The sequence below is a fragment of the Jaculus jaculus genome, chromosome 2 (assembly GCF_020740685.1).
Source record: "Jaculus jaculus isolate mJacJac1 chromosome 2, mJacJac1.mat.Y.cur, whole genome shotgun sequence".
Lineage (NCBI taxonomy): Eukaryota > Metazoa > Chordata > Mammalia > Rodentia > Dipodidae > Jaculus > Jaculus jaculus.
Genome location: NC_059103.1, coordinates 119,819,579 through 119,845,022, shown reverse-complemented (window position 1 = coordinate 119,845,022; position 25,444 = coordinate 119,819,579). Strand labels below are relative to the sequence as shown.

Here is a 25,444-nt window from a genome sequence, read left to right as displayed (position 1 = left end):
CATAACTATATGCAATAAAAATTACACATACAGTTTATGAAAGAGAGATGAAGTATGAATAGGTGTGCATGGCCTTAGCCAGTGCACGTGAACTCCAGATGCATGCACCACCTTGTGTGCATGTGCCATCTGTGCGCATGCACCACCTTGTGCATTTGACTTACATGGGTTCTGGCGAGTCAGACTTGGATCCTTAGGCTCTGCAGGGAAACGCCTTAACCACTAAGCCATCTCTCCAGCCCATGAAGTCATTCTTGATAATTATGCTTCAGTTGAATTGGATTAAAGCTGGTAACTTTTCATTTTAGCTTGAATCATTCAGTAACCTGGGGGTATATTTTGGAATCTTTTTCTCTTGAATAGTTTAAGAACTAAATGATGTTAATAAATTATTTAATGTTGCCATATTGAATCTTTTTTTAATGGCTAGTAATGTTAAAGAGGTAAAAATACAGCTATTTTCTGCCTTTGGTTTTTAATAGTAATTATTAGTTATTTTTTTAATGTAGAGTTTAGAACCAAATCAGAGTACTCACCAGACAAAACTCAACTTTAATGTAGATTGAACATCCCTAGCTTGAAAATACAAAATTGGAAACATTTTAAAATCTGAAACTTGAAACATGGGCTTGTGTCATATGTAGAAAATACCACACCTAACTTAGTGTTCAGTTCCAGTTAGATACAGGTGCATTAGAAGTGTATAAAATCCTCTTCAGGACATGTGTATAATGTGTATTTGAAACATAAATGAATATGTTGTTTATACTTGGGTCTAGGGCAGGTGACAGCTGCTGTATGGCAATGAATACAATGACTACTTTGTGTCTAGAAGGTAGCTTCCAAAGTTCTTCTCCTGATTCTTCCTGCTGCCTCTTCCATAATGGTACCTGAGCTCTGGAGTGTTTGTTAGGGATGTCTCTTTTAGCATTAATGCTCCACTGTCACTTCTCAGCACTTTGATTGAGTCTCCCCAGGAGTCACTGTTATCTGGAAAGAGAAACTTCTCTAATTAAAAGTTAAGGAAGCATTAAATATATGGGCATAACATAAATATGTAAAGGTCTACTTGGTGAGCATATTATATCCAGATAGACAACCATAGAAGCTTCTCTAGGCCATATGATTTTCCTAGCTATAGGCTTTTGACTTGGTTTTCAGTATCAAGCATCAGTTCCCTCCCATGGCAGACATGCCCCTAGTGGATATATCTTGTCTGGCCAGTTGTGTAGCTTTGTATGGTCCACTACCCGTTAAGTGTTGATGACTTTTCTTTCAGAAAAATAATTTTTTACTCTACAATTTGCCCTCTGCAGCATCTGTGTTCATTAAAATGTCTTGCCTTTTTGATCTATTACAGGATTCATGCTTGAACCAGACCCTGAACATAGACCTGATATATTTCAAGTGTCCTATTTTGCATTTAAATTTGCCAAAAAAGATTGTCCAGTCTCGAACATTAATGTAAGTAGTTTTTTGATTAGTACATGACTTTCAAATCCATTTATGAAATGCAGATACACATATACTCTGAGAGTTACTTGTGTCAGTTGTCTTAATCATGCTGGGTGATACATTTTTTAAAAAATACTTTATTTATTTGAGATAGAGAGGAGAGAAAGAATAAGAACATGGGCACATTCGGACCTCTTGGCACTGCAAATGAACTCTAGATGCATGTGTCTATCACTTTTTGCATTTGGCTTTATGTCAGTATTGGGGAATCCAACTTAGGTCATTAGGTCTTGCAAATATTTGCCTTTAACTGCTGAGCCATTTCCTCAGCCCAGTGATTGGAGTTTTAATAGGAAGTCGCAGTTCCCAAACTTCTTTTTGATGTGCTGGAAAGCTACAGCATATTTAGGGTCACTATAGGATATTTTGCATTTTGGAGGGAAACATAGTATATACTATATGTATCAATTGAAAAAGTTGACAAAATCCACAGAATATTATTATTGAGTGCTTAGCCTAATGACTTAATCAATTAATAGGATTGTTTGGTTTTTCCAAAATGTATGGTTAAAAAAAATTCTGAGCTAGGCAGTAAGAATTTTGTTAGTGAATAAACTTGGGATCCTTTGGTGTCTATCAGAGGCATGATAAAGGGGAGACCTGAGTTCTTACCAGTGACTGACTTTCTATCTTTTGGGAGGTTAATGTCCTTTTTCCCCTGTGAAACAAGGAGAGTAATTACAAGGACTACAGCTGACATACAGCCCTGTTCCTAAGCCATGAGAAATGCTTGTGTGAAAGTAAATGATTTCATTAAAAGGCTTGGTTTATTTTTTCTCATTTTCAATAACTTATTATTTAAAAACTTACTGGAAACTTTAATACATATATGCTGTAATTTGGTCATATTCCTATCCTGTTATCCTTTTTTGTATCCTGACCCCTGACCCCATTACACTGAGGACAATCCTCTTTCCAAGTAGTACTTCCTCTGTTATATTGTCTCCTGCCTTTTGTCCTCCTCTGTCCTTGGTGTTGAAATGTTGATGGGCTCAGAACAGTATAGGTCTTGGTGAGGGTATTGATAATAACTATGGGATCATGAATGCACCAGTCTGTTCCTGTTGGCAGGATAGTACCTTACAGTAAACCTTCCCACCTGTGGCTCTTATATTCTTTCTGTCCTGTCTTCCACAATATTTCCTGAGCCTTTGAGGGTATGTTAGAAATCTCCTTTAGTGTTGAGATCTCAATAGCATTTGATTTTCTGCTTTGATGAGTTTTGAGTCTCCTCAGTGTCTACTGTGAACTCCATAAAGCAGTTCTCTAGTTCTCTGTCTAGCAGTGAGATCAGCACTCATAAAGTCTCCATTTACCCAAAGAACAGTGTAAGCTTCCCTGTAAGATCTATGACCTTCTAAGCCATAGTCTTTTTTCTTTTTTAAGATTTATTTTTCTTTGTTTGATAGAGACAGAACGGGAAAGAGAAAAAGAAAGACAGAGAAAGAGAGAGGGAGGGAGTGTGGGAGGGAGAATGGGCATGCCAGGGCCACTAGCCACTGCAAATGAACTCCAGACTCATGCACCACCATGTGCATCTGGCTTATGTGAAACCTGGAGAATGGAACCTGGGTCCTTAGGCTTTGCAGGCATGTGCCTTAGTCACTAAACCATCTCTCTAGCCTAGTTTTTTTTTTTTTATTAAAAAAATGTTTTTGGAATGGCTTTTTAAAAAATTCTTTTGTCTGAGAGAGCAAGACAGAGAAAGAGAGAGAGATAGAATTCGTATGACAGGGCCTCCAACTGCTGCAGTCCAACTTCAGATGCAGTGCCACCTTGTACACATGTGCAACCTTCCATACTTGTGTCACTTTATGCGTCTGACTTATGTGGGGCCTAAAGAGTTGAACTTGGGTCCTTAGGCTTCACAGGCACGCACCTTAACTGCTAAGCCATCTCTCCATCCCTAAGCCATCTGTCATCCCTAAGCTGTAAGTTTATGACTTGTATTTCAGTACCAGGCATGAATTCCTTCTCAAGGAGCAGGCCTCATATTCAATCAGGGAGCAGTTGATTACACCCACAACTTATGTGCCACTGTTGTTCTCATGGGTACATGTTGCCTGGCTAATTGATTTTGTAATTTGGAACATCCACTATTTGTTCAGGCTACTGGTAACATTTATCCTCCAGCAACTTACAAATGCTTTCTAGCACTATGACAGCTAGTCAGTAGGGAGATGGATTCCATCTCAGTTCCAGCTTGATTTTTCAATGTCCTCTGACAGCACAACAGCTAGATTTGGACTCATTTCATGTACACCACATCAGCGACTTCATCTGAATTCTGCAGGGCAAATGGTGGCTAATTTTAATAGAAGTCTCTAGAATCACCACTGATTTAGTCCATTCTCAACTTCATAAAGATCATTATAGCCTGCCTGGTTCTTACTTTTTAAATGTAATGAAATAATTATACAAAATATATAAGTAATATTATGTTTTAATATACATAATTTAGTATTCAATACAATACACATAAATTTAATATTTAATTTAGTATTTTCTGTTAAAGATGAAATTATGAATTCATCTAGTAAGGAAAGTTGCTTTATCTGACATTTAATTGGAGTTTTAGCTTCCTATTCAGGTGATACTGATTGCCAACTATGAGTCAAACAACATTGTTTGTTACATTCATTTTTCTACACTTTACAGTCAGTGTCTTGAACATTATGTATGGTATTTAGAAACAATATGCTTGTTACTCTTGGTGCTGAGTTCTTTTCTGAAGTACAGATTTGTCATTGATGTTCAGTGTAATGATGCCATCTTATTTTTTTAACCTAAGATTGACTCATTTTAAATTGCATACAGTAATGTTCTGTGATTTCCAAGGAATCTTGTGGAACATTAGTGTGAAAATGGCACTTGTGTAATATGTAGTGATATCTGTAGATTAGTTCTGAGGGATATATATATCTGAGGGGTGTGTGTGTGTGTGTGTGTGTGTGTGTGTATAATTTGTAGGTATCTAACTTCAAAATAATAGTTTCACACATAAGTATTTTTGAAGTTGCATAGTATATAGTTAAAAACAACTTTGCAGTCAAAATAAAACCCTTTTTTTTTTTGTTGTTGTTGTTGTTCCAAGAATTCTTCTATTCCTTCTGCTCTTCCTGAACCCATGACTGCAAGTGAAGCAGCTGCTAGGAAAAGCCAAATAAAAGCCAGGTAGGCAAAGCTCTGCTGAAATTGAAAAGATATTAAAAGAGAAAAGCTTTCTTGTTTTGGTTCTAGCAAGTTCCATTGAATATTACCTTCCCGTACCCAAAACACTGTGCTGTTTAGTGCATATGGTATAGTTTAGGTGGGACAGTATAGAGTAACTTTTTCAAATATTAGAGTTTGATACCATCTCTCTTGAATTGCCCACTCCCTTCAGTAAAGATGTGAATGCTTTTCTGATGATGTTGTAATGAGTCTCCTTAGTGTATGTAGTTGTCATTTTCACCACATGGCAACTCTAAATTTATAAAACTTTAGGCTGAATTCAGAGCTAATGAATTAGCTACTTTATAACTAATCCTAGTTTTTAAATTTAAGGAAAGAAAAAACTGTTATGCACTACTAGAAAGTTTATATACTTGGTAGAATTTGTGTGTAGTAATGATTATACTTTTAAAGATTGCTAAAGAATTAAGTTTTGAACTTTATATTTTTCATTTGTTTACTGCATTAATAAGTTTGAGATGTATAACAAGAACTAAAATATGGTAATGATTTTTTTTCCCTTATTTTCAAATGTGAAAGTTATAAGCAGGACTATTAGTCGGGCATGGTATTATATTTGGAGAAGTTTCTGGGTAACAGATGTTTGTATTATATTAGTCTTGTAAAAATTAAGATAAAACAAAGAGAACATATTGACATTTATCTTCTGTATGTGAGATACAATAGAAATGCAAAGAGAAGGAAGCAGTCTTTATTTGCAGAGACTTTGCAGTCCTAATTGTAAATGGTGTCTGACGGGCATCAAGCAGTTATGAGTGTGGAGGAAAGGAAAGATTGGGAGTGGAAGGAAGAAGCACAAAAGGCATGCTTTCTTTGGGACAGGAATTGCTGAACTCTTCCTTCAAGGGTGAGTCATCAGTTAATTGGAGGGAAAGGAGTGATGTTAAAGCAAACAGGTGGTTCAGGAAGAGAAAACACTCCTTGTGAAACTACCAGGCTACAGTCCAAGGGAACAACGTAAGACTGGCAGAATGAAGACTGAGCAGCTGATAAATGTCTATCATGAGCAACTTGATTTATATGTAATGCTGAGAAATTTAGACTTTGGTCTTTAGGCCAGTGACTTTTCCAACCTCAGTCCACTCGGCTTATTGGAACTAGGTGTTAAAGTAATGTTACTTATAAATTGCTGGACGTGTCATTAATGTATAACTTTTAAAAATTATATTACTTAAAAAAATCTCTGCACTTGAATTCTGAAATGCTCTCTTGAAAGTTGACTGAGTAAAATTACATTTGATTTTCTAGAATCCGACAAACTGCTTGTTGGAGCTCACAGTTAATTAGGAATTTTGTGAGACTGAGTAGGTAAAATTTATTGTTTTTGATAGTTTGCTGGTAATTAAGTCTTTATGAAAGTAGGTACAGGCATAAAAAATGAGTCCACTGAACAGAGATGGTGTTTTTTACATTTTTATAATCTATATGCCAATATAGGTTATAGTTGTATAATTACATGCAAGTGAAATAATGGCACTGAAATATCCAGTGCTCAACCTGTTTTAAACTTTATTAATCTACATTTACTAAAGTACAATATAGTATTCTTCTGATATGTACAATTCTAATGCTACTATTATCAGGTAATAAATTAAAATTTCTGTGATAGTTATAGTTTGTTAACTCTGTGAATTATATTAAATTACAAGGTTTATTGATACTTGTCATTAGGATATATTTATACCTATTATCAGTAAAGAACTTGAAAAATATTTCTGTACAAAGCTTAATATTAAAGCTTAAATTTGATTTTTATTGCAAATGCTTCTACTTGGCTGAGAAATCCTTTTCTTTATTTCTTTAGTTACCATACAAAATAATGTTTAATTATGACACTTTTATCCATGTATATCATTGTACCTTGCTCATATTTGGTGTCCTCCCCACTGTGACTTTCCCTCACCTAGAGAACACTGCAAATAGTTGGTTTCATTTTTAAAAAGACTTTATGGATGTTATCCATGTGCCCTGCCTTGAATCAGCCATTCTGCTCTAAAACCCCTTTTTTCCCTAAACTTCCATTGTGCTTTTGGGACTATTAAACTGGAAATGCTATTTGTGTGTATGCCTTACAGATAGAAATGTGGAGAACCACTGCCCTAGCAAATGGAAACATTGAACGATTTCAAGCAGGTGAAAAGTGTGTGTTTTAGAAGTATTGTTTAGGTGATGGGAGAAGCAGAGTAGACTAGTATGATTGATGCAGAAATTACTTGTAATTTTAGTATATTTTATACCTTTACTAATCTGTCAGGTATTTTCTTCTCTTTCTTTACTATAATATGTGTAGTCTTAATGGTCTCATGCAATGATATTTATTTGAAAAGTTTAATCTTCTTTCTGTGGCCTTCCCTGGCTACATTAGATTAAAGGTAAATTACTCCACCATGAAGCATTTGTCAGTGCTGGTCTGGTACTGACGATTTTTCTACCCTGTTTGTTATACTTCCAGCAACACATGCTATATCTTAAATATATTGCAGATTATTTGCCATCGAAATGTTGTGCATTATTGTTCTGGGTATCAGTACATTTGAAGATGTTAGATTCAACAGTCTTGAAACTTCTGATATGTCTTTTAGAGCATCTGCTCTGCTAATTTCATGTGTGACGTATCTCTAGTTCTTGAGATAGGGAATGTGGTGAGGTTAAGTATGGCCTGTATTACTTATAGAATGGATAGACAAAAATACATATATAGTATTTAATCCCAATTTCTTGAGTTTATGGAATACACAATTGCGTTTAGTAGCAATCCCATAATTTGAATTTATAATTATTATTAAAATGAAATAATAATTATGTGTAAGTGATCTTTTATTGTTTTAGTTATATTTTTATAGAACTCAGATCCTTTGCCTATAGGTGTTATTTTTAGAAGCATACATCCAGTACATTTTTTCATTATTCTGGCATCTTCCCATTCAATTTTTTCTTTCCTTTTGAAAGATAGCTGTTAGGATGGCTCCCTCTGGTGGTACATGCAGGCATTATGAAAAAAACAGTCTTACCTGTGTGTTTGATACAACACATGCATGTAAAAATGCAGGTATTAAGTAACTTGAAAATATGTTAATAAAATTTATTAAAGAGAATTTTGACAAATACCCTTGGAAAATGATTATTTTTTCCTTACCAAAAGTAACTGAATTTTTATGCTTACTTTATAGAGAGCAAACTAACACATACATTAAAGATTTTACCTGACTTTTTGTTCTGAAAAAGAAAATCATCAGTCTCTGCTAAAATTACATTTATTGTCTCTTTCAAAATTGTACTTAACCTCCAGAATGTCCACATGTGGTTTTCTAAACTAAATCCTAGTGGAAAAGTTTTCATATAATTTTGTTTAGTTTTCTAGGTTTAGCTTCAAGAAGCTGGTGTTGCAATTACCTTCTTGTTGCTGGGACAAAAAGCCTGATCAGAAGCAGCTTATGGAGGAAAGTTTTTATTTTATTTTATTTATTTAAGAGAGGTTAAAAAAAAAAAAACCAGACACACACTGGGAGAGGGAAGGAGAGAGAGAGAGAATGGGCATGCCAGGGCACCAACCACTGCAAATGAATTCCAGACGCATGTGCCACCTTGTACATCTGGCTAACGTGGGCCCTGGCCAATCGAACTGAGATCCTTTGCCTTTGCAGGCAAACACCTTAACCACTAAGCCATCTCTCCAGCCTAGGAGGAAAGGTTTTATTTTAGGCTTACTGTTTTGAGGGGAAGCTTCCTCTTGTTAGGGAAAGAGAGCATTGTGGGAAATAGGAAGAGTTACCTGGTCTAGTCTTGAACACATCTCTCCAATAAGGTTCAACTGTACAAATTGCCACCAGGTGAGGATAAGGCTTAATCACAAACACATGAGAAAGACACTAGGGAGATTGCACAGTGGTTAAAGGCACTTGCTTACAAAAAGTGCATGAGGCAGTGAGGGACAGTTGAAATTCAGGCTACCAGAGTTAAACATGAAGTTTACCTGTTAAAAGTGCTGGATTCATTAGTTTCACATGCTATTGGGTGCATGCAGTCTTCCGTTTTTATACCTGGTGTCCTAGATAGGGGAGAATAATTCTTGCTGCCTTTCCAAGGGCTAGCTTCTCATACATTTTACCTATAACCTTATGAGAAGAAGGTTTCTTGTTTGTTTCCCTTCAGTTTCATTTTATTGCCTTAATTGGTCATTTTGGTATGGTGCTGTTGTTTTTCTAGCTTTGAAAGCAGACTAGGAATGGTAGAACACTGTTTCCAGGAAGATGGCGCTCTCTTCTCCTCCCCTCCCCTCCCCTCCCCTCCCCTCCCCTCTTCCTCTCCTCCCTCTCCTCCCCTCCCCTCTCCTCCCCTTCCCTCTCCTCCCCTCCCCTCTCCTCCCCTTCCCTGTCTTCCCCTCCCCTCTCCTCCCCTTCCCTCTCCTCTCCTCCCCTCCCCTCTCTCTCCCCTCTTCTCCCCTCTCCCCTCCCCTCTCCCCTCCCCTCCCCTTTCCTCTCCTCCCCTCCCCTCCCCTCCCCTCTCCCCTCTCCTCTCCCCTCTCCCCTCCCCCTCCCCTCTCCCCTCTCCCCTCTCCCCTCTCCCCTCCCCTCTCCCCTCTCCCCTCTCCCCTCTCCCCTCCCCTCTCCCCTCTCTCCTCTCCCCTCCCCTCTCCCCTCTCTCCTCCCCTCTCCTCTCCTTTCTCCTCTCCTCTCGTTCTCCTCTCCTTTTTGGCCTTCTTATCTTCATTAAACAGGTACTGTGAGAATGAGAGTCAAGAGGAAGCCAAGAGGACTAATGTGATAGTCTGTAACAATTAAACACTTCTGTTGAAATTGGTACTTTATAGAAAGTGTAGTAATTTAGAAATAATAATCTCACTGTTTGGAATGAAATTTATTCTTCTGTTGTAGAATAACAGATACCATTGGACCAACAGAAACCTCAATTGCACCAAGACAAAGACCAAAGGCCAACTCAACTACTGCCACTCCCAGTGTGCTGAACATTCAAAGTTCAGCAACACCTGTGAAAGTCCCTACTCCTGGTGAATTCAGTAACCACAGGCCAAAAGGTAATTCTTTTTTTTTTTTTTTTAATTGACAACTTCCATGATTGTAAAACAATATCCATGGTAATTCCCTCCCTCCCCCCACTTTCCCCTTTGAGACTCCACTCTTTTTTTTTAAATTTTTTTTGTTTGTTTGTTTATTTATTTATTTATTTATTTCAGAACAACAGAGAGAGAGAGAAAGCAGCAGATAGATAGAGAATGGGCACGCCAGGGCTTCCAGCTACTGCAGATGAACTCCAGACTCGCCCCCTTGTGCATCTGGCTTATGTGGGTCCTGGGGAATCGAGCCTCGAACCGAGGTCCTTAGGTTTCACAGGCAAGTGCTTAACCGCAAAGCCATCTCCCCAGCCAGAGACTCCACTCTTTATCATAACCTCTGCCCCTCTCAATCGGTCTCTCTGTTATTTTGATGTCATGATCTTTTCCTCCTATTATGATGGTCTTGTGTAGGTGGTGTCAGACACTGTGAGGTCGTGGATATTCAGGCCACTTTGTGTATGGAGGAGCACGTTGTAAGAAGTCCTATCCTTCCTTTGGTTCTTACATTCTTTCTACCACCTATTCTGCCTTGGAAGGTGTGATAGAGATATTTCAGTGCTGAGCACAACTCTGTCATATCTTCTTAGCACCATGGTGCCTTCTGAGTCATCCCAAGGTCACTGCCATCTGAAAAGAGAAGGTTCTCTACCAAAAGTGAGAGTAGCATTAATATATGGGTATGAACATTAAGAGAAGAGCTTACTGGGCAGTTTGAGGAGCATAGCATATACATTTAGCCAGACAGCAGCAGACTTTATACCCCTAGGGCCCATGACTACCCCTGTTATAGGTTTTCAGTATCAGGGATGCATTCCCTCCCATGGAGCAGGCCTCCAATCCGATTAGTGGGCAGTTGGTTTCCCCCATAACAGACATTCCACTATTGCACCCTTTGGCTCATTTGGCTTGGCTGGCCAAATATAAAGCTTGCAGTGCCCACTGTTGGGTATGTTCACTGGTGATTTCTTTCACCCATTGAACTGCATGTAGCATGGCTTTTTCCAGCTTTCTGTCAGCTGGTTAACATGGGGGTGGTTTTCAGCTCAGCTCTAGCAGGATTTCTCAGTGACCTTGCAGCCCAAATATGTGGAATCTTCAGGAACAGGGTCTTACCATCTTTTCCTGGTGGGAAACCAAGGACCTCAGCAATGGCCTGTAATGTTTTGAGGGCATAAGGGGCTCCTTGCCCAACAGCTCACTGGAAAGGTGTCCCATCCCTGGTACTGAAAATTTTCTAGTAACAATCTATGGCTCCTGTGTGTTCCATTGTCCAAAAAAAGTAGGCTTCCATATATGGCTTATTTATATCCTCTTAGATTTTGATTAGCCCTCCCTGTACCTTTCCTTTACTCAGTCTCTTCTTCTGACCTCACTTAGGCCTTTTCACCCCCATTAATCTGTTCTTCTATTTACACATATACAATACCGTCCTATTTATACCTTCCCCTTTCTATTCCCTTTATATCTCTTTTCTAGCTTACTGGCTTTTGCTACTGAGTTTTCTTCTTACTCACACAGAAGTCCAATCATTTGTAGCTAGGATCCACATGTGAGAGAGAACATCAATATAGTACTGGAAGTCTTAGCCATAGCAATAAGGCAAGAGACATACATAAAAGGGATACAGATTGAACATGAAGAGGTCAAGTTACCATTATTTCCAGATGGTATGATTCTATACATAAAGGACCCTAAAGACTCTACCTGCATATTGGTAGAGCTGATAAACACCTATAGCCATGTAGCAGGAAACAAAATAAACACACAGAAATCAGTAGCCTTCCTACATGCTAACAATGAGCACACACAGGATCATTCACAATTGCATCAAAAATAAATAAATAAAGTACCTTGGAATAAACCTAACCAAGGAAGTAAAGGATCTCTACAATGAAAAGTTTAAAACACTCAAGCAAGAAACTGCAGAAGACACTAGGAAATGGAAAGACATCCCTTCTTGGATCAGAAGAATCAATATTGTGAAAATGGCAATCTTACCAAAAGCAATCTATACATTTAATGCAATCCCCATTGAAATTCAAATGGCGTTCTCCACAGAAATAGAAAAAACAATCCAGAAATTCATTTGGAAGCACAAAAAAACTTCAAATATCTCATAAAATTTTGAGCAACAAAAATGAGGCTGGTAGTATCACCATACCTGATTTTAACCTGTAATTACCCCTTTCAACCTGGTCTTTTCATAGTCAGTGCAAACAAGCCTTCTATGCTTTGATTTCTTGGGTGCATAGATTACCAACAAACTTAACATTATATAATTTATAATAATATTATAAACCATAAAGTATATAATGCTTTAAGAAATGCCCACTTATGTTCAGTAAACTGAAATGCTTGCCTCATGATCATGATGACCCGAGTTTGATCCCTAGTACTGACATATAGTTGCTGGCTGTGGTAGTGTGTGCTTGTTACCAGCACTGGGGAGGCGGAGACAGGAGGATCCCTTGGGATTACTGGCCAGCTAATATAGTCTTAATTGTGAGCTCTAGACCACTGGATGACCCTATTCCAAAAGTGGTAGATGGCATTCCTGAGGATGACACTAAGGTTGTTCTCTGGCCCACATACGCACTCTTGTGCATCAATGCACACACACCACACACGCAGTAAAAAGGAAAAAGGGGAAAAAAATCTTTTTCTCTTAAGTCTTTGATAGAGAATAAACTTAATTACTCAGGAGTTGGGGATTATAACCTGAACACTTACCTCCAGGAAACCTTAATTTGGATTTTAGTTCATGAAACATCTGCTTTGCTTTAATATCAGGATATTTTTACCGTGTGTACTCTTGAGCACATACTTTGAGTCTCATGAATCGGTGGCACACGCCATTAATCCAGCACTCAGGAAACAGAGGTAAGAGGATTTTTTTGAGTTTGAGGCCATTCTGGAGCTACCAAATGAGTTCCACATCAACCTGGGCTAAAGTGAGACCCTACCTCAAAACAACAAAAAGACAAAACTGATTCTTACTTGAGTCCTATTTTATTTTACTTTATTTTTCACTAATGGGTCTTAAAAAAAAAAAAAACCTGACAGCTATTGTTAGGAAGTTCAAATGACTGCTTAGTAACCATGATATAGAGATGTCTCTAAGGAATGCTAACTGTTGTCTACTATTATTATTGTTAAGGAAAGCATTTGTCCAGGGATGATGATAGTTACTTTTATATTATCTGGCATATTGCTCTGTACTGTGGTATTCAGGTATACTGGTAGGAATAGATATTTCATAGAAAGGGGAAGATCATGAATTTTGAAAATCATTTGTATGTCATTCTTATTTCAGACTAGATCGGGCACATTCAGGGTGGTATGGCCATAGATGGTCATTCTTTTTTTTTTTGCAAAGCATTTGGTCCAACTTTAATTTTATTTATTTATTTATTTATTTGAGAGCGACAGACACAGAGAGAAAGACAGATAGAGGGAGGGAGAGAGAATGGGCGCGCCAGGGCTTCCAGCCTCTGCAAACGAACTCCAGATGCGTGCGCCCCCTTGTGCATGTGGCTAACGTGGGACCTGGGGAACCGAGCCTCGAACCAGGGTCCTTAGGCTTCACAGGCAAGCGCTTAACCGCTAAGCCATCTCTCCAGCCCTAGATGGTCATCCTTACTTCATTGTTTATTGGCCATACTGTGGTTGTCATCTATAAATGGAAATTGCAGCTACTTTTATTGTTCTAAGGGATAAATACTACATCTGTGAAGAATTCTGTCCAAAACACTCAGTGTTTTCTTTGCCTACCTTTGTGTGGATTGGAGGTCTAATTATTACTGCTAATGCCCACTAGCCAGAGATTACTAAAAACACAGGTTTATTACTCTTGAACTGTGGGAATTTGTGCAGTATTTCAATAAGATAGTGTTTGAAAAGACTTTTTAAAAGATTTGGATTGCTGGACATGGTGGCTCATATCTGTAATCATGTCACACAGGAAGCTGAGGTAGAATTTACTAGAATTTAATTTATGTATTTGCCATTCACTTATAGCTATTTTCTTTTTCTTTGAGATTATTTTCATTAGTCCATTTTTTAAATTTGTTCTTGTTTAATTTTTTTTTTTCCCCTGGGAGAGAAAGGGAGAGTATGGGCACAAACCAGGACCTCTTGGGTATTTCAGATGAACTCTAGGTGCCACTTTGCGTATCTGGCTTTAGTGGGTTCTGGGGGAATTGAACCCAGGAAAGCACCTTTTACTGCTGAGTCATTTCCCCAGCACTCTAGTTTTTGTATATATACTTAAAGCTAAATGTGTTTTTCTGAAATACCACCACTTTTTTGTTCCCATAGATTTTGAACATTGTGTCATTTCTTTAAAAATTAAAAGGAAATCCAGATAAAATAACTTACTCATCCATAATTTATTTTAGGGGCTGTTTTTCTTGATTTTTAATTTTTTTTATTTATCTACTTGAGGGAGAAAGAGTGAAAGAGAGAAGAAAATGGACTCTTCAGGGCCTCCACTGCTGCAAATGAATTACAGATGCATGTGCCACCTTGTGCATCTGGTTTACGTGGGCACTCAGGGATTGAACTTGGGTCCTTTGGCTTTTCAGGCTTTTTAGGCAAGCACCTTAACCACTCAGTCTTCTCTCCAGCCCTCTTCATAAATTTTTAAGGAGAATAAAATTTGACCAGTTATCTTGTGGTTAAACTTACATTGATTGCTTTATTGCCAACACTATGGCATATGTTTATTTAATCATCAAAACAAAAGAATATGTAATTAAAACCTACTATGAAGCAGGCCGTAGGTCCAAGGGCAAAATAAAGACTTTGGCTACTCTTATGGAAACTGCATTTTCTGGGAACTGGGGAGACAGTAGTAGTGGAGGTGATTCTTGCTTTTGACAATTATATCTGTTCATTTTATACATACATAGTCCAATCTTTGTAGAAAATTTGGTGGTTTTGTTTCCTTACTTACTTTGAAATTCTATTAATGAGTTCAAAGCATGTGTTTATCTAATTGGTGTGGTGGCATGTGGGTGTTACAGTCAGGTTCACATTGTTGATAGAAATCACCCAACCAAGAGTAGCTTATGGGGGGAAAAAAGAGGTTTATTTTGGCCTACAGGCTTGAGGGGGAAGCTCCATGATAGCAGGGAAAATGATGGCATGAGCTGAGGTTGGACATCACCCCCTGGACAACAGGAACAGGAGAGTGTGCCAAACACTGGCAAGGGGAAACTGGCTTTTAAAAACCCATAAGCCTACCCCCAAGAATACTCTGCCTCCAGAAGGCTTTCATATCTAGTTGCCATCAGCTGGGGAGACTAGCATTCAGAACACCTAAGTTTGTGGGGGACATCTGAATCAAACCGCTATAATAGGCATCTCTTTGACTTGAGGATCAAGGAGCTTCCTTAAGGCTGGTTGTACTCAGAACACTTTATGAGGTAAGGGGCCTTACAGCTATTCTGTGAATTGTTTTTGCCTGCTGTTTGGGCTCCAGCATGTTTATCCTCAGTCAGATACCAAGGGTATTTTCAATACTCTTCCAACTGGACAGAAACACAGTTCAGGGGCTTGGGAGATGGCACAGTTGGTAAAATTCTAGCCTGCTAAGCATGAAGACTTGAGTTCAGATCCACAGTATCCATATGAAAATCTGAATGCTATAGTCCCAGTACAGGGGAAATGTGAGACAGAATCCCTAGGGTTTTGTTGGCTGGCTTGTCTTGCTGAATCTATGAGCTCCAGGTTCAGTGAAAGACCATTTCTCAAATAAGGTGGAAAACAGTTGAGAAAGATACCCAGTATGGACCTAGGCATGTGCATATGTGTGCCCACACACATATGGACACACACACATGAATATTATTCACATACACATGATAAAAGAAATACACATAAGAGTATGTGACTCTGCTGACTGAGCTAAGCCAGGCATCCCAAATGAACTTAAAAGTCTAATGGTAGTTATAACTGTGGTGGACTTGTGACATTACTTTTCGTTCTTATGCTTTTATACATATTTTAAAAACTACTGAAGATAAAGATATTGTGTATTTTTATGATTTAAAAAATTTGATATATAAAACTTTTCATAGAGGCATTTTACTTAGTCTTGAGGAACAACACTGATTAGAAAGAACTCTTTTCTCCTTTTTTTGCATTTCCTTCCCATTCCTTTTCCTCTTTAGGATTAAATAGTTGCTGTTTTAATCAGGTTTCCATCAGTATACAAAATACCTAAGATTCATTAGTTTAAGAAGGGAAAGGCGTATTTTGGCCCATCATTTCATAGGTCCCAGTTCATGATTGGGTGGACCCATTGTTTTAGGTCTCTATGGGGGCAATGGTGGTGCACCCATAGGAAACAACTCACTTCATTACTGGGATGCAAAGGGGCAAGGGCTAGGTTCCTTCAAGGATATATCCTTAAAAGACCCAAGGACATCCCATTAGGCTCTACATCCTAAAGGTTCCACTTGCCTACAATGCCAGCTTGGGGATACACAGCACATGGTCCTTTGGAGGACTTTAAATGCCCAAAGTATAGCACTTTAAATTTAGCCTGTCACTGGAAGAAAACATAGACAATATGATGTATAGATGAATTTGTTTTATTCTTTTTGATGTTGTGTAGATTTTTTAAACTAATTTTAAAGATTTATTTACAAGATTTTCTTAGAGTTAAATTTGTAGTACTTACAATGAAATATCAATTTAAGAGATTATTAATATATTCACTATAATAAGCATCTATTGAATATATTTGTATAAAATTTCTTTATGGTTGTCCCATAGATTATTAAGTATCAGATCCTGAGGTAGGAATTAAGGCACTAATATATGCAAGACAGAATGAAAGTACTTAGTTGAGTGGACTTGTTAGATGAAGGGACAAGGAAGACACATGATGGACTTTAAAGGATCACAGTTTCAGTAGGTGGAAGATGACATTGTAGGCAAAGTAAATTCTCTTACTCATAATAGTGTTGAAATGTGTAGAGCAAATTGATGTGAAAGATGTGTTTATGGATGAAGTATGACACATGAAATATTTCTAAGATGTTTGAACAGAGTTGTCAACAAAATTAACTTTTTGGGCCCTTAGAACAATTGTGAAGAATTTAGATGACATGTATGTCAAAGTTAATTGTAAAACAATATAAATGCTTTATATGAAACATAACTATTTTATTAAATGCATTAGTGTGTTAATATAAGTTTTTGGAAATCTATCTTAGGAGCACTGAGATCTGGAAGTGGCCCTGAGGCTTTGATGGGTCTGTGCCCCCCTCAGCCACCACCACAGCAGCATCGAGTACTCCAACAACTACAGCAGGGAGACTGGAGGCTGCAGCAACTGCATTTGCAGCATCGTCCTTCTCACCACCATCAGCAGCTTCTTCAAGATGCCTATCTGCAGCAGGTATGTACTTGTTACCTTAGATATGGAGGCAGTGGTGTAAAATTCATGCAGTAATCCAATGTCATTGATCCACTTTCATGAAAAGAGCATCTTGAACTAGATTCTTGTAAACAGTTACCTAGCTTCTTGAACATTGAATAATATCTAGTTAGTTTGCATATGCACATCATGAGCTTATGAAGCAGTGTTCATATAGTCATTTGGTATTTAGGAATAAGAACCACTGTTTATAATGAGTATTATCTGTTAACTTTTTGAACCATAGGTGAATGCTATTGTGGAAAAACTGGGGTTTTTTTTTTTTTTTTTTTGAAGAAACAATGTCTTAAATGTTTGTCCTTTATCATTTTTCATTATTTTGGTGAAGTTAGCATGTTGGCAATAAGAGGCAAAGTTGGAAGGAACATGGGGAAAATGGGCTTACATTCTATTCTGTAAATTTCCTTCTAAAAGTATTTTATTTATGAGAGAGAGAGAGGGAAGGAGGGAGAGAAGGAGGGAAAGAGAGAGAAGGCATGCCAGGACCTATAGCCACTGCAAATGAACTCCAGATACATATGCCACTTTGCACATCTGGCTTTAGGTAGGCACTGAGAGATCAAACCTGGGTCCTTACACTTTGCAAGCAAGTGCCTTAACCATTGACCAATCTCTCCAGCACTGAAACATGCTTGATACCTGGTGAAATTGCCAATTTCACCCAGCTTATTACAATTGACCAACTCCAAGGCTCAGGGAATATTGTGGAAAAGGAGATAGGAAAAATATAATAACAACAAGGTGGGAAGGAGCACTTTGGGACATTGTGCTTTGGACCTGAATTGATTGGTGCAATCATGACATCATAATGCTTGTCTTGATCCTCACAAGACCTTTACAATTCTAAGCCCATTACCATTTTGATATAGAGGACAGAGGGAAGGCATAAAAGAATGAGACATCAAAACCTAACATCTGTTGAGAAAGAGGGGGGTGATCAGTGAATAGGGCTAGTGGAGGTGCTGGCAAAAGAGGATAGTAGAAAGGAAATATGATGAAATTAGTGTATGTTCATGTTTTAAAATTCTCAATAAAAATGTCAGAAATTGAACTATTGTACCATCATTTTATGATTTGAAATAATTTTGAGCTACCTATCTATATGACACTTTTCATAAGTAGGTGGTGCTGTGGGTGGCTAGTACATCCTATTGAAGGTGAGAGAAGTGGACATTTACTATACAGTGCTGGTCAAAAGCCATGTCAGTGTTCTTTATCACTTAGGAAAAGGTGATGAGAAAGTATTAACTTCTGAGCTTCCTTAAGTTATGATGAATATACTTGTAGATGACTTTCTGTTCTATTTCATTACTAATTTTTAAGCTAATTCTGATAATCATGAATAAAGTTATAATGACAGGCTATAGCTGTTTATATTGGTGTTTAGACTGTCAGTTTTCTAAGTAATACTGATGCTCATGAAAAAGAATTCTGGAGCTGGACTCAGTAGTACACACCTTTAATCCCAGCGGAGAGAGGAAAATTTCTGTAAGTTCAAGACCAGTTTAGGACTACAGAGTGAGGTTTAGGTCAGCCTGGACTATAGTGAGACCCTGCCTCGACAAAACAAAACAAAAAACAAAGATGCTGTGGCATCTAAAGGCATGACTAATCGCACTAGTGCTTCTCTTGCCATAGTACCAGCATGCTGTGCAACAGCAGCAGATGCTTCAGCAGCAGTTTCTAATGCAGTCCACGTACCCACCACAGCCTCCTGCGCTACAGTGTCCTACAGTGGTAAGTGTTGCACCACTTCTAGAATTTCTCTTCAGGTATGTTTTGTTATGATGGAGTTCACTGTGTGATTGATGTTATTTAAAAAATCAGTTCAAGTTAACTTAATTGATATCTTTATTTGAGGCAGTTACATGTTCTCAGGCAGCCTTAGATGGCACACTGTGGCTGTCATACTGCTACTCTTAGAGTATAAAGGAAGAGGTCTGTTCCCTCAAAGATTTTACCATGTATCTCTTCCATTCAGCAAGTGTCTGATGAGTTAAAAGAAAACAGAGATACAGTCTACATTTGCTTCAGAGAATAGTTTGTTGTTTTCTTTTATGGGATAGTAGTGACTTTAAGCTACTTTCTAGTCTTTCTCTTAAGGTAGTTAGAAGAGGATTTTTTTTTTCCCCGTCTGGGCAAGTGAGCTTCACTTTACAGTTTCTTAATCTGATACAGTTCTCCTGTTGTAGTTTTCTAATGATGGCTGCTGTTTCACCTGTGCATTGGTTTCCAGGTTTCTGGTTCGGGCAATGGTGAATGTGAAAAGAAAGGTACATAGTAAATGTGATGCTGACAGTGCCTTAGTGCCTTGAACTCTGACTGTCACTTGTTTCAGGTGCAGCAGTACCAGCAGGCTTTCTTGCAGCAGCAGATGCTAGCTCAGCATCCTCAGTCTCAGCAAGCATCTCCTGAGTGTCTGACATCTCCTCAAGAGTTCACCCCAGCCTTGGTTTCCTACGCTACATCACTTCCAGCTCAGGTTGGAACCATAATGGACTCCTCTTATAATGCCAATAGGCAAGTATTTTTTCTGGTAAATGCAAACAAAATAATTGTGGTAGTAAATGTAGGTAATGATAGTCATAATGTGACTGTTGAATGAATTCAGAGCCCATGCTCCTCTAGAGCTGCTTTTTTCCTCTTCCTGGTTGTCTTTTTGGTGTATCCTGTTTGTAGGTAAGGCTTAGTGATACTTAGAGACATTTAGAGGTAAGGAATTTATTGGGATGTACCTAAAGAGTTTATTTTTTTAAAAAAAATTTGTAATTTAAATAGAAACAAAAGCCTGATAAGCCACTTCCCTACTTCCCATTCCCTCCCGTTCCCTCTCCTTCCCTTCCCTCCCCTCCCCTCCCCTCCCCTCCCCTCCCCTCCCCTCCCCTCCCCTCCCCCCCTCCCCTCCCCCTCCCCTCCCCCCCACCCCTCCCCCTCCCCTCCCCCTCCCCCTCCCCCCTCCCCTCCCCCTCCCCCTCCCCCCTCCCCTCCCCTCCCCTTCCCTTCCCCGTCCCCTCCTCTTTCCCCCCATTTATTTCCTTTTCTCTTTTCCCTTTTCCTTCCCTTTCCCCCTTTGCCCCTTTGCCCTTCCTTTCCCTTTCCTTTCCCATAAAGCCAAGTCTTTGGGTATGCGATGCATGTCTTTACTAGTGAACTCTACCCCCACCTCTATATTCATTCTTCTTCTTCTCCTCCCCCCCCCTTCCTCCTTCTTCTTATAATTAGAGACAGAGAGAAAATGAAGCAGATAGAGAGAGGACATGGACATACCAGAGCCTCCAGCCATTTCAAACAAACTCCAGATACATGTGCTACCTTGTGCATCTGGCTTACATGGTTCCTGGGGAATAGAACCTGGGAGTTTTCTGGCTTTGCAGGCAAGCGCCTTAACCTAAGTCATCTCCCCAGTCCTAAACTTTTTTTTTTTTTTTGGTATTATTATTACAGACATACTTAGTATGGATACAGCATGTGTTGGTACCATCCTTTCCCTCTTCCCTGCCCCAATTCTGCTGGGGTTCCTCCTCAGCGGGGTTGCAGGTATATTCTTCATGGAGTTGTGGTTATACCAGTCAGTTGTTGGGGGAAACCATGCCTCTGGGCACGGTGTCCCAACCTGTGGCTCTTAAAATCTTTCCATCCCCTTTCCCACAAAATTCCCTGAGTTGTGTTGAGTGTGTTTTAAGCCTACTTCAGTGATGACCTCTTAGGAGCCTCTAGATTTCTGCTTTTGTGGTGTTGAGTATCCTCAGTGTCTGTCTCCTTCATCCTGGCACTGATAATCAGGCTAACCATGTATGTTGCATTCTTGCTCATCTCCCCAATTCCTTTGTGGTTTCAGCTGTGGCTTGGCTGAAGTGTGAGGGATAGTTTATTTCCTCTGGTCTTGCTGCCTTCTGAAAAAGATGAGCATTCTCCAGTGGAGAGTGAAGTTAACATAGGTTAATTGGGATAAGTGTTATTAATTTTGGGAGAATTTGATGGATGTAGGCCATCTTTTAGCCAAAGATGAGTGGGAGCTTGACATATGAGAGTATAATCTTTGTCTCCATAGGATTTTGACCTGGTTTCCAATTCTACATAGGAGTTCCTTTCCACTAAGTGGATCTCTTTGCCAATCAGAAAGCCCAAGGCTGTGTGCCACTATTGTACTGGTGTCAGGATGTTTACTTCTGAGTAAAGCTTAGACCCCAGGGTGCTCAGACCATTGTTGGCCACTTTCCCCCAGTAGCTCATGTAGCACTCTCCAGCGCTAGATGGGCTAATTTTCTGAGGACTGGCTCTCTTCTAGCTTCCAGCCAGGTCTCTCAATATTCTGTGCCATATACACAGACAGCATATACTGTCTTTAGCAATAGGGTCTTAACCTTTTACCTCAAGTAGACAGTAAAGTACTTTGAAGAAGCCTGTCTGGTTTTGGGGACTTCGTAGGACTCTCTGATCAGTAGGTCATTGTAGCTAGCAACCACTTTCTGGTACTGAGAGTTACAGGGCAGAGTCCCCCAAATTATTTATTTATTTTACTTATTGTATTTTATTTTATTTTTTGGTTTTTCAAGGTAGGGTCTCATCCTTGCCCTGGCTGACTTGGAATTCACTATATAGTCTCAGACTGGCCTCAAACTCACAGCAATCCTCCTGTGTTCGCCTTTTGAGTGCTGAGATTAAAGACATGAGCCATCATCCCTCACCTGAAATACTTACTTTTATCTAACTTTATAACAAATTTTCAAAGGGGAAACCTATATAATTTTCTATACTAATAGAGAAACAAGTCCTGGTGGGAAACCAAGAGCTTTGGCAATGACCTATAATATTTTTTGTTTTTTTTTCAAGGTAGTTCTTAGTCTAACTCAAGCCGACCTGGAACTCATTCTGTAGTCCTAGGCTGGCCTTGAACTCACAAGTGCTGGGATTATTATCCTGAGCCACCATACCTGGCCTTCATTTTATTTTATTTTACTTATTTATTTATTTCAAAAATACTAAGGTTAGGCTTCATCCCACTCTCTCCAGTGCCCTTGTTTTTAGGTGCTCCCCCCATACTCCTGTTGAGGGTTCAATCTTTTAATCTGTTTTCAAGGATAAAGGTTTCTATGGTACCAGTTCATTTTGGATTTAGTTTTGTGTTCTCTCCCCACCCCGCCTTTTCCTTTCCCTCCCCCCAAACTCTTCCATCCCTATTGTCTGGGCCTCAAGTTTCCTGTCAGGTGTGTCAGCAACTCTGATGACTTGTCCAGGTGAGGAACCACAGATGAGTGAGACTGTTGCAGTCAGGTCCTCATTGCTAGTAAAAATCTCCCAACCAAGAGCAGCTAGTGGGAAAAAGAGGTTTATTTTGGCTTACAGGCTTGAGGGGAAGCTCCAAGATGGTAGGGGAAATGATGGCACGAGCAGAGAGTGGACATTGCCCCCTGGTCAACATAAGGTGGACAATAGCAACAAGAGAGTGTGCCAGACACTGGCAAGGGGAAACTGGTTATAACATCCATAAGCCTGCCTCCAACAATGCCCTGCCTCCATGAGGCATTAGTTCCTAAATCTCCATCAGCTGGGAAACTAGCATTCAGAACACCTAAACTTATGGGGGACACCTGAATCAATCTACCACATTCTGCCCCTGGCCCCCATAAACTGATAAACATCCACGATATAAAATATCATGCATTCAGTTCAACTTTAATTCCAATTCCACCCCTCTAGCTAGGCCACTCACAGTCCTGGAAAACTTCATCAAGGCCGGCAGTTTTCTTTAGCAGCCATCTCATGGTCCTGGCATCTCTACTGCTATCCACGGTTCATCCTCATGGCCCCATGGGGTCTCCATGAAGGCATCCAGCAAACCTGCTTCACAATGACCATGGCCATTTCCAAAACACAAGACTGTGTTCCAAACTCAAATGACCCTCTTTACAGCATTTCTTACATTCCACAATACCAGGTAGGGTGCCAGTTTGTTCATCTAGAGGGGAATAAAGCAGACTTTGAGAACAGGATACTTCTTGAGCATTCAGGCCCCTTCAAAAGAGTCTAGATTCTTTTGTTGCCTCAGTACAGGTCAGCTGGCCCAATCTCAAAAGGTTTTAATCTCTCAATTGCAGCTGAACAGTTCACCCAAAGATTTTTCTTTCTGTGCCATATCCCTCTGCTCATACCAGTTAATTTCTACTCAAAGCAACCCTGCACAACTTCTCAGGACACAGACATAAGAGCAAGCTTCTCACACAAACTGCTAGCCCAGTCCAAGCAAAGCTCTTTCTTACCCTCATAAGCCAAACCTCACAGTCCATAGTTCTTACCGCATTCAGGTCAACTCTGACCAGAATAGTCATCAAGCTGTACTTACAGCACTGCAAAGCATCTCTTAGGCCAAGGCTTCAAATCCTTCCACATTCCTCTTGAAAATCAGCTCCAAAAGGCCAAAACCACACAGTCAGGTGTGTCTAGCTACAATCCCACTCCTTGGTGCCACTTTACTGTTGTAGTCCAGTTTGCATTGCTGGTAGAAATCACCCAACTAAGAGCAGCTTGTGGGAAAAAGAGGTTTATTTTTGCATACAGGCTCGAGGGGAAGCTCTATGATGGCAGGGGAAAACGATGGCATGAGCAAAGGGTGGACATCACCTCCTGGCCAACATAAGGTGGACCATAGCAGCAGGAGAGTGGCCAAACACCGGCTGTAACACCCATAAGCCCGCCCCTAATAATACACTCCCTCGAGGAGGCGTTAATTCCCAAATCTCCATCAGCTGGGAACCTAGCATTCAGAACACCTAAGTTGATGGGGGACATCTGAATCAAACCACCACAGAGACCATGCAGCATTTGTCTTTCTGTGATTGTGTGAGTTCATTGAGTATGATCTGTTCCAAATCCATCTTTTTTCACAAATTTTATTTTATCTTTCTTTTTCCTTACTGATAAGTAGAATTCCATTGTGTAAATGTATCACAACTTCATTATCCATTCATCCAATGATGGGTACCTGGGTTGATTCCAATTCTTAGCTATTATGAATTGGGCAGCTGTAAACATGGTTGATCAAATATCTCTATAGAGAAGCATGGAGCATTTAGGGAAAATACTCAGTGAGGGAATAACTGGGTCTGTTAGTACCCCTATATTCATCCTTTTCAGGAATGTCCATACTGATTTCCATAGTAGTGATTTCCCACCAACAGTGAATGTGGGTTCCTCTTTTTCCAAGTCCTTGTTAGCATTTGTTGTTATTTGATTCTTTTAATGAGAGCCATCCTTAATGGAGTAAGGTGGAATCTCATAGTTGTTTTAATGTGCATTTCCGCAATGTTGAACATTTTCTTAAGTGTGTTAGCCATTTGTATTTCTTCTTCAGATAATTCCTTCTTCAGTTCTCTGCCCTTTTTTGAGTGGGTTGTTTAATTTTTTTATTGTTTAGTTTTTTGAGTTCTTTGTAGATTCTAGATACTAGGCCTCTGTCAGTAGTATAGGTGACAAAAATTTCTCCCATTCTGTGGGTAATCTGTTGGCTCTGGTGATGGTATATTTGTCTGTGAAAACGCTTTTTAACTTCATGAGATCCCATTGGTTGAGAGATTACTTAATTTCCTGGGCTACTGGGGTTTTGTTCAGGAAGTCTTTCCCCACTCTTATATTGTGGAGAGTTCCTCCTATTTTTCCTTCCAGTTGGAGAAGAGTTTCAGTTCTTATATTGAGGTATTTAATCCACTTGTATTTGATTGTTGTGTAAGGTGAGATGATGAATGGTTGTTGTATTTTTTGTTTTTGTGTTTTTGTACATATAGTTATCCAATTCATCCAGCACTATCCATTGAAGATGCTGTCTTTAGTCTATATTATTGGTACCTTTGTCAAAGATCAAGTAGTTATTTGACCTAAAGTTCAGGTCTTAAATTCTGTTCCATTGGTGTATATTTCTGTTTTTTTGTTTTGTTTTGTTTTTTGCCAGTACCATGTTGTTTTTCTTGCTATGGCTTTGTAATATAGCTTTAGATCAGGTATGGAGATTACCTCCAGGAGTATTTATTTTGCTGAGAGTATGCTTGAATATCCAAGGCATGCTGCCATTCCATGTGAATATTGAGATCATTTTTTTCTTTCTATGTAAAATGATGCTGGAATTTTTTTTTTTTTTTCCCGTGGTACGGTTTCACTCTAGCTCAAGCTGACCTGTAATT

The 25,444-nt window shown here is 39.2% G+C and overlaps 1 protein-coding gene across 2 annotated transcripts in view; it reads left to right on the top strand.

Annotated features, from left to right (window-relative positions):
* Bmp2k (BMP2 inducible kinase) overlaps positions 1-25,444 on the top strand; it is a 146,960-nt gene that overhangs the window by 93,086 nt on the left and 28,430 nt on the right. For both annotated transcript variants that reach the window (XM_045143025.1, XM_045143024.1), the window contains exons 8-13: positions 1,361-1,464; positions 4,610-4,689; positions 9,624-9,784; positions 17,047-17,231; positions 18,909-19,007; positions 19,609-19,790. In XM_045143025.1, the coding sequence (XP_044998960.1) occupies positions 1,361-1,464; positions 4,610-4,689; positions 9,624-9,784; positions 17,047-17,231; positions 18,909-19,007; positions 19,609-19,790 (811 nt within the window). The remainder of the gene's footprint in view (positions 1-1,360; positions 1,465-4,609; positions 4,690-9,623; positions 9,785-17,046; positions 17,232-18,908; positions 19,008-19,608; positions 19,791-25,444) is intronic.